Source organism: Fistularia commersonii, chromosome 21 (genome assembly GCF_037954325.1).
Source record: "Fistularia commersonii isolate RoL2024-O1a breed Wild chromosome 21, RoL_Fcom_v1.0, whole genome shotgun sequence".
NCBI lineage: Eukaryota > Metazoa > Chordata > Actinopteri > Syngnathiformes > Fistulariidae > Fistularia > Fistularia commersonii.
In genome coordinates this window covers 511080-525143 of record NC_141304.1, presented here as the reverse complement: position 1 = coordinate 525143, position 14064 = coordinate 511080, and the positions used below count along the sequence as shown (strand labels likewise).

Here is a 14064-nt window from a genome sequence, read left to right as displayed (position 1 = left end):
CGCGTGTACATTTATTTTCGATCGGACAGAAATTGTAACGTTTATAAAAGCCGTAAGATTTCTTTCTCCTTGTGAGCTTCCAGGTGTCCTTTTAAACTCTGTGAATACTTTCAGAGTGGAAATTCACAGTGACAACCCAATTTACAAGGATACCTTCTTTTATTTTATTAGTTAGTATCTGTGTGTGTGTGTGTGTGTGTGTGTGTGTGTGTGTGTGTGTGTGAAACATTACTTTATGTCTCCAGTCAATGCAAGGCTGGGATGTGTGTGTGTGTGGGGGGGGGGCGTTGCTAGGCAACAACTCATGTCATGTTATCAAAATAAATACAGTAAATATTCCGTCTGCTTCCGAACAACAAATTTAATCCATCATCCTCTTAAATAATATAATTTCTAGAATGTTTTTATTTTCAAAACGGATTCAAATAAATAAAATTGTTTAACATTAACCATCTCGTCTGACCGCAGCCGGTGGATTAACGGTGTGCTCGGTTACTCTTTTCGATGTGTTTTTAGCGAGTTTTCGGTGCAGTTGGCGTGTTTTCAGTGTACATTCCTCATATTTCTCGTGTTTTCGGCGTATTTTCCGTGTATTTATCGTGTTTTCGGTGTGTTTTGGTCGTGTTTTCGGCGGACGCAGCCCCCCTCCCCGGTTCCCCGGGTCCCCTCGCCTCCTGGTCGGACGCGGCGCTGGTTCGCAGCTCCACAATTCACACTGCGACTCGACCGACATGGCCGGCCAGGAAGACCCGGTGCAGCGGGAGATCCACCAGGACTGGGCCAACCGGGAATACATCGAAGTCATTACCAGCAGTATTAAGAAAATCGCCGACTTCCTCAACTCGTTCGGTAAGCGGCGGCTCGGCTCGGCGGGGAGAGAGGGGGTTCTGGCCGGTGCGGATGTTCTCCACGGACACTCCCAGTTAGCATTAGCTCGCGTTAGCACTAGCTTGCAGTCGCGTCGTTGCGTTTTCATAATAAAATTTAAAAAGACGACTTGCTATTGTAATTGTTATGTTAACCGCCGTCAACCGCGTGAAATGGTACGCGAGAACCGGTTTGACAGTTGGCGATTTATCCCGAAATCAGGAAAAGTCGATCCGGAGCGAGGGGCGCAGCAAATGCTAATGCTAACGCCTGTCGCCGGAACTGTCCGTCCTGAAGATGCAGGCGTAGCTTACATTAGCGCTAGCTTGCATTAGCGTTAGCTTGCGGTCGCGTCATTGCGTATTTATCATAAAATTGTAAAAACGTTATTGTTTTTGTTATTGTACTTGTCGACCCGCTTTTTATTCGTTGTGCATCGCACGAATTCGTGTGTGAGCACCGGTTTGACAGCTTGCTAACGCCTGTCGCCGGAACTGTCCGTCCTGAAGATGCAGGCGTAGCTTACATTAGCGCTAGCTTGCATTAGCGTTAGCTTGCGGTCGCCTCATTGCGTATTTATAATAAAATTAGAAAAACGACGGGGTTTTGTTATTGTACTTGTCGACCCGCTTGTTATTCATTGTGCATCGCACGCATCGGTGTGCGAGCACCGGTTTGACAGCCGTCAGTTTAACCCCAGATCAAGAAAAGTCAATGTGACGCGGCTAATGCTGACGCCCGTAGCCGGAACTGTCCGTCGTGGAGATGCCGGACTGGAGCTCCACGGGAGACCGTGGATCTCCGAGTGAATGGCGCATCTTTCTCTTTCATACAAAATCTCTCTCTTCCATACGCTCAGACATGTCGTGCCGGTCCCGTTTGGCGACTCTGAACGAGAAGCTGACCGCGCTGGAGAGGAGGATCGAGTACATCGAGGCCAGAGTGAGTAGACCTCCGCGGTGCAGGTTCCCGAGGCGGCCCGGACTCGGAGGCTCTCAGGCACATTTCTGTCTCCTTCCAGGTGACAAAAGGCGAGACTCTGACCTAAAGGCGACCCCGGCCGGCGGCAGGCCGCTCCAGCTGCAGCCCCGTCCCCATCCCCATCTCCTCCTCTCCTCCCTGATGTTTGGATCATGTGTGATCGATTCCAGCCCCGCTTTGGGAACCATGTGGACCATTTTATATTCAATGACTTTTTGGTTTTGGTGTTTTTGTCTCATGCCGCATTGGTTTTCCGGGAGGCGAAGAAGCGCGCTCCATCCGCATTGTTTTTTTTTATTAAGGTTTCTTTTTCAGACGGTTGATTTACCACGAACGGCCACTGAGGAGGTTCGACCGAGAGGGAAAGTCTTGTGTGCCAAGTTGAACAAGTGAGCGTGTCGTCTTTCTTAAGGGCCTGCTTATACGGTGATGTGTCAACTTTAAAAACTTTAAATAATAAAAACAAAACAAAACAATGACCATGTTTTCTACGAGAGTTGATGAATGCCAGCCTTTTACTGGAAGAGCGCGGCACTAAATACAGTTTCTCGCTAAAGAGAAACGTACAGCCAAACAAATGCCTTGAAGTGAGTTTAAGGTCAGCACAGGAAAGCGTGCATGTTTAACAAAAATGTTTAAGTTTTGCATTTCAAGTTGTCTTGGAATCTCAGCAGCTCAAACAATTGTGATTAAACACATGACAATGAGAAGACACTCAGGACTCCTGCCTTCACATTGACTTTGTTTTGGGATGTTCTCCTTTGTGACGGCAACGTTTAATCGGTCCGATGACAGAAGTCGGTTTGCATGAAACGGTTCGACGTCACTTATGGAATGGCGTCAAAGTATGGCGTTTCTTAGTCCCAGGGTACAGGGCGGATTTTTGCTTTCACTACCACTATTGCTGCATAGAAAGAAATAAGGAAAATGCTGCGTTGACAGGATGGTGAACATCACAGATGAAACGAGTGGGACCATAGAAATTAACAGTCAACTATGAAAACCGCTGCAGGATGTGAGGCGTGGGGAAAGCAGCCATCACTTCCCAGAGCATGTCCAAAAAGTAAAATTGACTCCCTCATACTACTTGAGGAGGAAAATGCTTTTTATTTTTCCTAACATATGGCAGTATATTGTGTGGTTTCCCCAGGGACATGACAGCGTGCTCAACCTCTGTGTTCTGTGGTGAAGAAGCACATACTTCCCCCCCAAACACCCTTCACAGGCCGTTTCGTGTCATCACAGCTTCGCCTTCGTGGGCTCAAGCGACGAGGCTGTTCACCGTCACAACTAACGGCGGCACTCTGTGATGTGGAAATGAAAACACCTGTATATCCCGTGGAGCGGTTGACTGTCCCACACACACCTGCATCCAGTCACTGCTGCCCAACGGGTGGAGCAGATGGAGGCCTTCCTGTGAGCTCACACTGTTCCAGTCTGGTACTTGATCTTTGATCGATTCGGTGAATACTGATTTTATGTCTGTACTTGTAACTTGAAGGAAAATATGATAATGGGAGGTGCTCTGTTGATAAATTGTAGTGTCGCTGCTGAGCATGATGGAGTCTTACAAAACACAACTATCGTGCTTTTATATAAACCTCTGAGACTGAAGTTTCACCCAGTGGATTTCAGGACACACAATCTGTTATGAAACAGGGTAGAGCAGGAGATCAATAAGAATAAGAACAACTTTATTTATCCAAAAGGGATTACAATAATAAATAATAATAGAAAATTGTATAAACAGTAAAAAAAAATGGGGGGATAAGAAATACAAATGAACTATAAAGTGTCTTAAGTAACAAGTGAAGACTATAAAGTGTCTTAAGTAACAAGTGAAGACTATGAAGTGTCTTAAGTACCAAGTGGAAGATAAGGAGTGCCCAAGAGTATGAAAATGAAAAATAATTGCACATGCAGCTGTTATGAAATGAAATATTAATTACAAATACCTGGCCACACAAACACACCTAAACCACCTGCAGAACCAGGTTCATGAATGTATTTAATTGTCAATGCTGTTATAAATGATTTGACAAGAGCCTCCCCTGGTGATCCCAACTGTTGACGAGTTCCCTTTTTTAGATAGACGTATAACCTGGTTAGTTAGTCCTGGTTAGTTAGTAACCCGGGATGCAGCTGCAACACAACCCACGCACTGTTACGTGGCTGCTTTTTGCGTCCACACACGCTTCTGGAAGATCATTCATCTGCCATCACATGTTCATTTGCACAACATGTCATGTTTATTTGATAGCAGGCTTTAAAACCCGGGGATTATCGGATTAATTGGGAAATATCAATGTGTCGGCGAAAGCTTTCCAGTCCCTCCGTGCACAAAATAAACCGAAGCCATCAAAATGGCGGACACTGTTTACGTATCCCCTTTGCCCCGAGTTTAGACTTTCAGGCGACGCTATTAGCTTGACACAGGCTAACAAGCCCGACAAGGAAACAACAACTGGTTGCAAATTTACAACAGAATCCATTAAAATGCCTCATATCCCTCGTTTTGTGTTTTAAACAATTATAATCTCACCATAGAATATGAAATCGCGTTTGTAAAGGGGCTGCTTTTCGCCTGTCAGACCAAAATGGGGGCGCCAGTGAGGTGATTTCCCCGTCATGCACCGGCCGAGCGCGTTGCATTGTGGGAAGAAGAAGGCGTCGTAGTCAAACGGGGGAGACCTTGAATGTGATGTGAACGTTGAGACTTTTTTAATTCGCTGACGTTGTTTCGAAAACTGTGTTCATAAGTATAGTTTGTAAACAGCACCGGTGAGTAATCTAAGGTGGATTCAAACATTTACTTATTTATATTTATCGGTGTTAGAAATGGCTACCGGTCCGGTTAGCAGCAGCCGTTTTTTTTTCCCTCGCCAAATGGTCGTCGGTCACTTGCCAGTCGATCCGATACACGTTTTCTCCGCTCAGATGCCCAAATAAATCGTCTCTCTTCTTGTGACAACGTTTTCTGCTGTATTATCCTGTGTTTTCAGGACGTGTGTGCGGTAGAAGAGCAGCGACATGGGCGCAGATAAGAGGTGAGTTACCATTCAGCGCCGTTCGCCATGCTAGCTAATGTCCGCCCCCATTAGCCAAGCTCAAGTGGGATTTGTTTTTAAACCTCAACCGCTAGTTTCCGTTTAACCCGAGTAGATTTATTCTCTAGGGTTTTCCCACTCACGGTGAGCTTTCGTGTTATTTAAACACTTTACACCGGGTTTTAACGTCCTCCGGTGGTCACCTCAGCCCTCCAGAACTTTCTCTGTGTTCAGCTCGGTCAAAGGTCCTCCATCCAGCTCCGGCATGTTTCTTGGTTCGCTCTTTAATATTTCAATATAAACTACTGCCTGCAAAGTGATTAAACTTGTTTAAACAGACAATGTAGTGGAGGATAATGCAGAATTATGCAAGCTAAGGTAAGTTTTATTGACCCTCATTAGAGAAATTCCTTTGTCGCAGCAGTGTAACAGCTGTAATGCCAAAAAAGGAATTAAATTGAATAATAAGGTGGAAAATAGAAGTAAATAGACAGCAAACAATGACATGGATAACAATGGGAAACATGAAGGAACAGCAAAGGTGAAAAATATACAACTAGAACTGCATGATATAACTGGCATTGTATAAAATAATTAAAAATAGGTGGGTTGTGTGCAGGCTGGGACAAACAAGGATCAGGGGATGTGAATCATCCTCAAATGTGAAATTGACAATCGTGCCAGCTGTATTAGGTATTTTTATAATATTTTATCATTCATTATTTAATTTAGTTAGTCTTCAGTTGAATCTCACTCATCCATGATTGTGAGTGAATGAATTCATGTGGTGGGGAAATGATTTATGTCTTGGAAACTTCAAATATCTCAATGATATTTAAAACAACTATGTTCTATATCTTAAATAAAAGTATAAATGCTGCTGTGACCGAAGAATTTCCCCTATGGGGATCAATGAAGTTTATCTTATCCTAAGTTGTGAATATTGCAATACTTTACTAACACTTGTAAAGTCAACAGGGTAGCATCATGTTAGTGTAGGATAATGCAACAATATTAACATCTTTAAATTTGAAAATGAGTTGCAGTGCCTTGTTAGCTGTATTTAATTAATCCACCATTTAATCATTTATTGATACTATTTTCAATTGTTTCCCGGCTGAATCTCACTTATATGTTAGCGGGTCGATAGAAATAAGGTGGTGGGAAAAACGGTTACATCTAAGCGGCACAGTTGAGTTGCATCACTGTTAAATCTCCGGATGGGTCACCACAGTACATCCCGTGCACACCGGGGTTGTAATATTGAGTTTAATTTGTAGGTTTCTGTTTGATATCAACATATAAAATAAAAAGAGACCAAATTAGCCAACAATTTGAAGCCTCGTGTCTCAGTCCTTTTCACTTTGTTCCCCCTCAATCCCATCGGCGGCTGCTTTTAATGCAAACTCATCTGTCCCTTCTGATAGCCCGCTAGCAAACAGGAGTGTCTGTAAAGATAACGATACATAACTGTTGAACGGCATTTCTCAATGTGGCTGTTTTTCAGTCTCTTAAAAACTTGGCATCTTGCTTGGTTCTGGTGGTGCATCATTACCTCACATTTTTAATGTATTAATGTATTTATATATATTTGTGTTTAACAGGATCAGTCGAACTGAGCGTAGCGGCCGCTACGGCTCTGACCAGTCACGGGACGAGTCGGAATGGCGTGACAGACGCGAGCGGGATCAAGAGCGCGATCACACGCCCCGTCGCTGGGGCGACGAGAGACGCGGCGATCGCTACGAAGGAGAGCGGCGAGGATCCAGAGACAGTCCGGAGGTAGTACGGTCCCGAAATGATTACATTCAGTTGGCCGGCGGCATCGTGATGAAATCACCTTTTATTTTTGATCCCAGCAAAGAGAGCGGAAAAGGCGTAACAGCGATCGATCGGAAGACGGTTATCAGTCGGACGGAGACTACCCTGATCAAGATTACAGAAGGGAACCCGGGGAGGAGAAGAAAAGCAAAACCATCATGCTCTGGGGTCTTTCTCCTCATGTCACAGAGGAAGATGTAGGTCCCGCCTCCCGGCCGAGGCCCTCGCCGGCCGCTCTGGGTCACATTGTTGACGTTCTGTCCGTCCGCTCTTCAGATTTGTTTTGCCATCGACCAGCTGGAGGGGCCGCAGCCGGTGGATGTCAGGCTGATGAAAAAGAAGACAGGTGAGAACCGGAGCGCGGCGGACCTGGACCTCTCCCCAGTCTTTGACCATAGGGCCAACCTGCTTCCAATCAGACCCATTTGTTCCATAGCGACATGGACAGATTTGAATCGAATTACCTGAAACAAATGTTTATCCCAAAGTCTCTTTTCAGTTCACGAATCCGTGCGAGGTAAGTAAGCCAATAAGTGTGATAGACGTAAATTGGCAGGCGCACACCTCGCTCTGGGAGTGTGGGCTTAAACGGTAGTTTTCGGACGGGATGTTTGCTATGGTAAATCTCCTAAGGAGCGCCCCGTTGTTAAGCAAACGGGGTCTGGGTCGTGAAGCAGTTTGTGGAACAGTTTTAAATTCTATGCCCATGGACTCTTAACTAACACGCCTCCCGTCTATATTTGAATGCTGTCTCTAGGTATAAGCCGTGGTTTCGCCTTCGTGGACTTTTATCACTTGCAAGATGCTACCCGATGGATGGAGACCAATCAGGTTGCTTCACAATCGCCAAGTCTAGTTTTAATCTTGGGGATCTTGGAAAACAATCCAAAAGGCAACCATAATGCCAAATGTCCAGAAATGCCCTCAGACCAGCCGACCATGTGCCACAGAGCATAAAGACTCGAATCTGAATATTAGTGGAAGACTGTACTCATAAGTTACTTTGACTCAGTCCTTTTAACTGAGTTTACATTTCTCTGGAATTTTAAGGTCCACTCCTCAATGTTTATGCATTGAACACACCATCACTAGCTTGCTCCTGGTGGCATCACCGGTGAGATTTCCTAGTCAATCAAGTGCAGCTCAGGAGTACCTTTAAGTCCACCTTGCTAGATAAGAGCTTTTTCAGTTACCATTTCTTTTTATCTGTCATTGTCTCAGCATTTTTTTTTTTTTTTTAATTTCCTTTTTCTTTTTTCCTTTTTCTTTTTGTGGGAGGCTCATCTCTGGTTTTACAGAAAGCAGCCAGAATTGTTGGTTAGGGTCACATTGTACACTCTGCTCCAGCTCAGCCTGGGCACTCGGGTCCCAAACACCTAAAGAACCCTCTCCACATCACGCTCACATACATCACCCGCTTGTCCTTAACTCAAAGGCTATGTGTTGGGGGGGTCCCTCTCCCCCTTCTCTCCCCTTCCAAACTGCTTGCTCTATAGACCGCTTGCCACGAACACTTGAGGGATACGTGTCTTCCTCTTTCAGAAACGTCTGATCATCCAAGGAAAAAGCGTGGACATGCACTACAGTCACCCCAGAAACAAGTACGAAGACTGGCTCTGCAATACTGTAAGTTGATGACATTTTGATTGAATATGTGAACACCCCTGCATGCGTGCGCCTGACACACACACACACACCACAAACCGCACACCTCTACTTTTGCAGTTTTTTTTTTTTTTTTTTTTCCAAGGTTCAGCTAAGTTGTAGTAATTGTTGGTCGGTATCTCCGGTGAGTATGGTGTAGTCCGACCAATGCTGACCACGTGTTCTCTGAGGCAACACTGTTCAGGGCTTTTCTTTAGGTGTATAATAAAAACGATGTGAACGGTTACTTGCAGTGTGGCCTGTACAATTTCCGGAGGAGGCTGAAGTGCTTCAGGTGTGGAGCAGCCAAAGCCGGTAAGTAGTTAAATCCAGAGGCCACTGACTCCGACATCCCAGAAGCTTGTGGCAACAGTGCTGAGATGCAGTGCAAAGTCAGTCGGCGCTAATGAGCAGTAAACTACCGAAGAGCGTTGTCACGTTTGTAGACGGTGACTCGGCAGACGGACACGAGTATCTCCCCTCCTAGAATATCGAAAGCGGGGACAAAACACAAATAATAACCAAGTAGTCAGGGCGATGCTGTGAACCCTGATAAGACCTTGGAAGGGGTTTAGATTCTTGTAGCTATAAATCTAGTGGGGCAGACTGTTTGGAAGGTGCTGTTAATTCAGCTGTTGCTTCTTTGATTCTCCCTGCAGAAAGTGAGACCAGCAGCAATGCTGGAGTCACAGAAACCCAAGCCAGCGGAGAATTCTGTGGTGACAGTACGTATATACTCTGTAAAGACACCACGGCCGTGCTTTGTCATCGGCCCGTGGAAATTGGGTTTTCAGGGGAACCTTTTTTTTTTTTAAATTTATTTATTTCTGTCTTGACACAGCAATCATCCTGAGGAATATTGCTCCTCTGACCACGGTGGAAGCCATAATGACAGCCCTGGCGCCGTATGCTAACCTCCTGTCCAACAACATTCGCCTCATCAAGGACAAGCAGACGGGCCAGAACAGAGGCTTTGCCTTTGTGCAGCTGTCCTCTCCCCTGGTAAACACCTGGACCACTCACAGAACCTCAGCCTCCGCTTTCCACCGGACGATTGACGTGGTGTATCTTTGACTCAATGACAGGAGGCGTCTCAGCTGTTAACCATCCTCCAAGGACTGCAGCCTCCCCTCAAACTGGATGGGAAAACCATCGGCGTGGATTATGCCAAGAGTGCTAGAAAGTGAGCATATTCTCTATTATCCTTTCACTTGCAATAAACACAGAACGCGATCACAACTCTGCTCTCGTCTTCCTCTTAGGGACCTTTTACTCCCCGACGGGAATCGAGTCAGTGCCTTCTCTGTCGCAAGCACCGCCATCGCCGCCGCCCAGTGGTCCTCCAGCCAGGTAGGCACAGCAGCTCTCGACATCTCGCTCGGTCTCAGATGTTCAGACGGCAAGAGTGCAAGCTCTTGACGTCGTTGTCCCCTGTCAGCCCCAGCAGAGCTCAGACGGGGTGTCGGAGTTCGGGTACATGCAGGAAGGCTTCCCTCCGGTGTCGCAGGTCAGTGGAAGAAGAGAAGGGCTGTTTCCTCGATCCTATCGTCTCTGTGGAAACACAAGGGACGGCCAGGAGTTACTGTGAAACTACTGTGAACGGACGGTTGCCGTCACCTGAGCTCCGGGCTTATTTGTTCCCGGAGTTCCAGCTGCGTGCCTTCACACGCCATTTGAACCTGATAATCTTTTCCACGTCAAGTTGTCCCTTGCGTTCCAGATACCTTTACTCTTAGATAGTCAGTGAAGGCTCTTTGCAAAGCTAGAGATAGCTGGAGGTGCACCGAGGAATGGGTCCGGAGGACGGAGGGTGAACTGCTTGGCCTCAGAGGAAGGCATATATCTCAAAACAAGAAAGTGATGGTTGCAGATTAACCCGTGTTTCATTTCCTTGCTTCCACAGGATTTCCCGGCGTTCTTCCATCAGGCCGCGGGCAGCTCCTCCCAGGAGAACGGCCTCCTCGGAGGTACGACCCTCCGGGTTTGAAATCCAGATCCACGGTCCGGTTAGGAAGTACCTTCTCACCCTCACGCGGTCACCCCTCGATGTTCTTCTCGTTCCAGCCGCCCCGGGTGTGAAGATCGTCCCCACGGCAGGCGGGGTGGTCATCTCTCAGAGCATGCAGGTCTACCAGCCCCACATCATCGCCCAGCCCACCATCCAGGTAACCACCGTGGATCCATTCCACCTGGAGGTCGAGCCTCCGTCCGGCAGCCTCTCAACGGACTCCTTTCCGCAGGCGTTGCCTCTCGTCCAGCAGCTGGAGGCCAAACCCCAGGCGGGACACGTCGAAGCTGTGGCCGTGCCCGTTGCCACGGCGACAGCCGCGAGCACTTTATCAACCTCCGGACAGACGACGGCCGGCGACACCGGTAAGAGCTCGGCGTACCCGCCGGAGTGAGCTCGCCTCCGCGTGAAAGAGGTTTTCTCGAAAGGGCTTAGGTTTTGAACCGATATCCAAATAACCAGCAGCATTTGAGTTAACTGAATAAACTGCTGGTTAAAGTGAGCGCGGCGAGTTCTCACCGTCAGGTTTCATCTTGTGATTTGCAGCCGCTCCCGACACGTCCACCTATCAGTATGACGAGTCCTCTGGCTACTACTACGACTCTCAGACCGGCCTGTACTACGATCCCAACACACATGTAAGCTCCTGACGCTCGGCGGGCCCGTCATAATGCTCCTCTGGATCTTCTGGGATGTTCACACACCTTGTGCGTGTCTCCTCAGTACTACTACAACTCCCAGACGCAGCAGTTTCTGTACTGGGACGGCGAGAAGCAGACGTACGTTCCCGTCCCCGCCGATGCGAACGCGTCTCAAAGCGGCGGCGCCGCCAGCAAAGAGCCCCGGGAAGGAAAGGAGAAGAAGGAAAAGCCCAAGAGCAAAACGGCCCAGCAGGTTCGTCCTGGTACAAGAGGACAGATTCCTCTCGTTCTCTTCTTCACGCCAAACGGTGAACTTTGAAGTGGTAAACGTGACGTCTCCCCTCTGGTTTCTCTCAGATTGCCAAAGACATGGAACGATGGGCGAAGAGCCTCAATAAGCAGAAGGAAAACTTCAAGAGCAGCTTCCAGCCGATCAGTCAGGAGGAGCGGAGGGAGGCGGCAGCTGCCGACGCGGGATTCACTCTGTTTGAGAAAAAGGTTGGCCGGCGAGCGAACGACGGAAAGCGCAGATGTGGACGGGGAGTCGAATGTTCTAACAGGACCGGCGGATTTCTCAGCAGGCCGGAGTCCTGGACAGACTCCCGGAGATGGTCAACATGGTGGAGGAGGAGGTGCCGACGAGCTCGGCCAGCACCTCCAAGGTGAGACGCGCCTCCGTCCTCACGCTTTCCTCCATCGCGGTAAATTAAATGTGCCTCTCAAACACGCGCCTGTGTTCGCCCGGCTGTCAGTGCGGCCTGGTGGCGGCGTACAGCGGAGACAGCGACCCCGAGGAGGCGGGGGCGGAGCCTGACGGCGACCTCAGCCTGGACAAGATGACGGACTGGAAGAAGCTGGCCTGCCTCCTCTGTCGGAGGCAGTTTCCCAACAAGGAGGGTTTGGTTCGGCATCAGCAGCTCTCCGACCTTCACAAGGTAACGCTTTGAGCGCGAGGCCGCCGGCCGCCACGACCACCTCGATGGGTTCCTCACGGACGCTTCTTCTCACCGTCTCCCAGAAAAACCTGGAGGTTCTCCGCAGATCCAAGCTGACGGAAGCGGAGCTGGAGGAGCTGGAGAGAAGAGAGACCGAGGTTCTTCTCCCCGTCCGTCGCGTCGACCCCGTCCCCGGCAGGACCGCCTTTAACGGGTTTCCTTCTTGTGACTAGATGAAGTACAGAGACCGGGCGGCCGAGAGGAGGGAGAAGTATGGCATCCCCGAACCCCCGGCGCCCAAGAAGAAGAAGTACAACCAGCCGGCGCAGGCCGTGTAAGCAGACCGGACCCCCGCAGGCCTCCTCGGGCCGGAGGTTTGAGCCCGTGTTTGACCGTGTCCCTCGGTTCTGTCCAGAAACTACGAGCAGCCCAACAAAGACGGCCTCAACAGCGACAACATCGGCAACAAGATGCTGCAGGCCATGGGCTGGAAGGAGGGCAAAGGCCTCGGCCGCAACCAGCAGGGCATCACGGCGCCCATCGAGGTACGGCTACCGGCCCGCCGCCGCCTCCCGGCCCGGCCCTCGGCACCGCCACTAAAGTCCTCTTTGTGACCCCACCAGGCCCAGCTGAGAGCCAAGGGAGCCGGCCTCGGCACCAAGGGCTCCAGCTACACCCTCTCCGCCTCCGACACCTACAAAGACGCCGTCCGTAAAGCCATGTTCGCCCGCTTCACGGAGCTGGAGTGACGCTCGCAGGACGGAGGACTCGGCGGCCGAACCGCGAGGCGGCGACGTTCTCGGCCGAAGCCCTGGGAGGAGAGTTAATTTATAATTTGTACATATGCACAGTGAACGTTCTTCTGTTTTACAGACTTTCTATTTTGTGTGCTTTTGGTTTTTTCTTTTCCCTCCGGCATGTCACGGTTTGTACAGTTTCTACAAAGGTCTCATGTGTTTGTACAGAAAATAAAGGCCACAGGAGATTAACTCCTTGTCACCGCGTTCATTGTGAGTCGGAGCAGAGACGTGCTGCGGTCGCTAAGGGTTTCGGAGGAAAGAACCCACCGGTGATCCGGACCTCCCCGCTGATGTTTCAAGAGCAGCTCTTTAAACCTGAACTGTCTCGAGAAGACGACCGGACCTTGTTCAGCTCCTCCAACCTGGAGATCCACTGGGAGGAAAGTTGTCCTCAAAGATAGGGAGCAAAATCTTTGTAAAATTCCATTGTTTCTGATGCTGCAGGTTGCAGTCCTGTGGCTCAACACTTCTAGAATACATCGTTTTCTGAAACATCTCAAAACATTAGAATATCGTGAAAGATGTAAAAACATTTTTGGTCTCATTTCAGAGAGAAAACCCCTATTTATAGGTTCAGGTCTTTATGTACTGAAATGTTGATGGCTTACAGAGAGTGAAAACCAGAATTCAGTGCAGGAATGTTCCTCAGTCTGGTGAATATATTGATCGACCAGCTGGGATTGGAGGTCTAGAGGAAGACTCCAGAAGATGGATGGATGCAGAGAGCAGGCTTGGATGGAGAAGGGTAGTTCACCCCAGCATCAGTCCATAAAGGAAACTTTAAAGTGTCAAGCCGATGTAAAGTAAGTTCACTTCTGCGAACTCCATTCTGGGTTTTCCTGGTTTTCTCTCGAGGCTTCGGTTCGGCCCAATCGAGCGCAGGAACGCCTCGGCCGTCCGACCGTTCTGTACCTTCAGCGGGTGCCGAGTCCTGTAGGAAAATGGAGGAAGCCGACCGTGGACTCCAGAAGACACGGTGGACCGACGGCACCTGGTGACCCAGAAGATAAATCACACCAACTTCAAACCTCCTAAGGACACGCAGGAACTACTTTGGACCGGCGAGCAGCAGTGCAGTTGTTTTCCTCCACAGGCGAGGTAAGAGGTTCCCGACACCAGGAAGGTAACACTGGTCTTTGAAAAAACTAATATTTCTAAATATATTTCATTGAGAGCCATGTAGTATTTTTAATGTATAATATGTCTTAGTTTTAATGCGACCTCTGGTGCTGCATGGATTTGACCGTTTCAGTTCTATCATAGCATATTGGAGGTACCGCAGATCCAAATGCAAATTTTTCCGTCCACGTAGCCTCGAAT

The 14064-nt window shown here is 48.6% G+C and overlaps 2 protein-coding genes across 4 annotated transcripts; both read left to right on the top strand.

Annotated features, from left to right (window-relative positions):
* The first annotated feature begins 533 nt into the window (after positions 1 to 533).
* On the top strand, positions 534 to 2324 carry brk1 (BRICK1 subunit of SCAR/WAVE actin nucleating complex). Its single transcript, XM_086168739.1, has 3 exons — positions 534 to 849; positions 1727 to 1809; positions 1889 to 2324. Exons 1-3 carry the CDS (start codon positions 732 to 734, stop codon positions 1913 to 1915), a joined length of 228 nt encoding a protein of 75 aa, XP_086024865.1. The 5' UTR covers positions 534 to 731; the 3' UTR covers positions 1916 to 2324.
* Positions 2325 to 4494: 2170 nt separating this feature from the next.
* On the top strand, positions 4495 to 12933 carry rbm5 (RNA binding motif protein 5). 3 transcript variants are annotated; one of them, XM_086168561.1, is made up of 25 exons: positions 4495 to 4629; positions 4851 to 4895; positions 6500 to 6677; positions 6755 to 6913; positions 6993 to 7062; positions 7474 to 7547; positions 8259 to 8342; positions 8615 to 8675; positions 9020 to 9085; positions 9202 to 9362; positions 9446 to 9543; positions 9623 to 9710; positions 9799 to 9867; positions 10264 to 10327; positions 10425 to 10525; positions 10601 to 10733; positions 10915 to 11006; positions 11092 to 11262; positions 11367 to 11507; positions 11588 to 11671; positions 11762 to 11944; positions 12028 to 12102; positions 12178 to 12278; positions 12360 to 12489; positions 12568 to 12933. In XM_086168561.1, exons 2-25 carry the CDS (start codon positions 4879 to 4881, stop codon positions 12691 to 12693), a joined length of 2526 nt encoding a protein of 841 aa, XP_086024687.1. In that variant the 5' UTR covers positions 4495 to 4629; positions 4851 to 4878; the 3' UTR covers positions 12694 to 12933. The 3 variants fall into 3 exon arrangements, with proteins under 3 accessions (XP_086024687.1, XP_086024688.1, XP_086024689.1); XM_086168562.1 differs by having other exon boundaries at positions 4504 to 4629; positions 11591 to 11671; XM_086168563.1 differs by lacking the exon at positions 9799 to 9867 and having other exon boundaries at positions 4504 to 4629.
* The last annotated feature ends 1131 nt before the right edge of the window (positions 12934 to 14064 follow it).

Bases quoted from the DNA above. Each gene is read 5' to 3' on its own strand.
- brk1 (XM_086168739.1), top strand. From the start codon at position 732: ATGGCCGGCCAGGAAGACCCGGTGCAGCGGGAGATCCACCAGGACTGG. The intron at 850-1,726 runs GTAAGCGGCGGC...CCATACGCTCAG, and splicing joins CGACTTCCTCAACTCGTTCG to ACATGTCGTGCCGGTCCCGT. The intron at 1,810-1,888 runs GTGAGTAGACCT...GTCTCCTTCCAG, and splicing joins TCGAGTACATCGAGGCCAGA to GTGACAAAAGGCGAGACTCT.
- rbm5 (XM_086168561.1), top strand. The intron at 7,548-8,258 runs GTTGCTTCACAA...TTCCTCTTTCAG, and splicing joins GATGGATGGAGACCAATCAG to AAACGTCTGATCATCCAAGG. The intron at 11,263-11,366 runs GTTCGTCCTGGT...GGTTTCTCTCAG, and splicing joins AGAGCAAAACGGCCCAGCAG to ATTGCCAAAGACATGGAACG.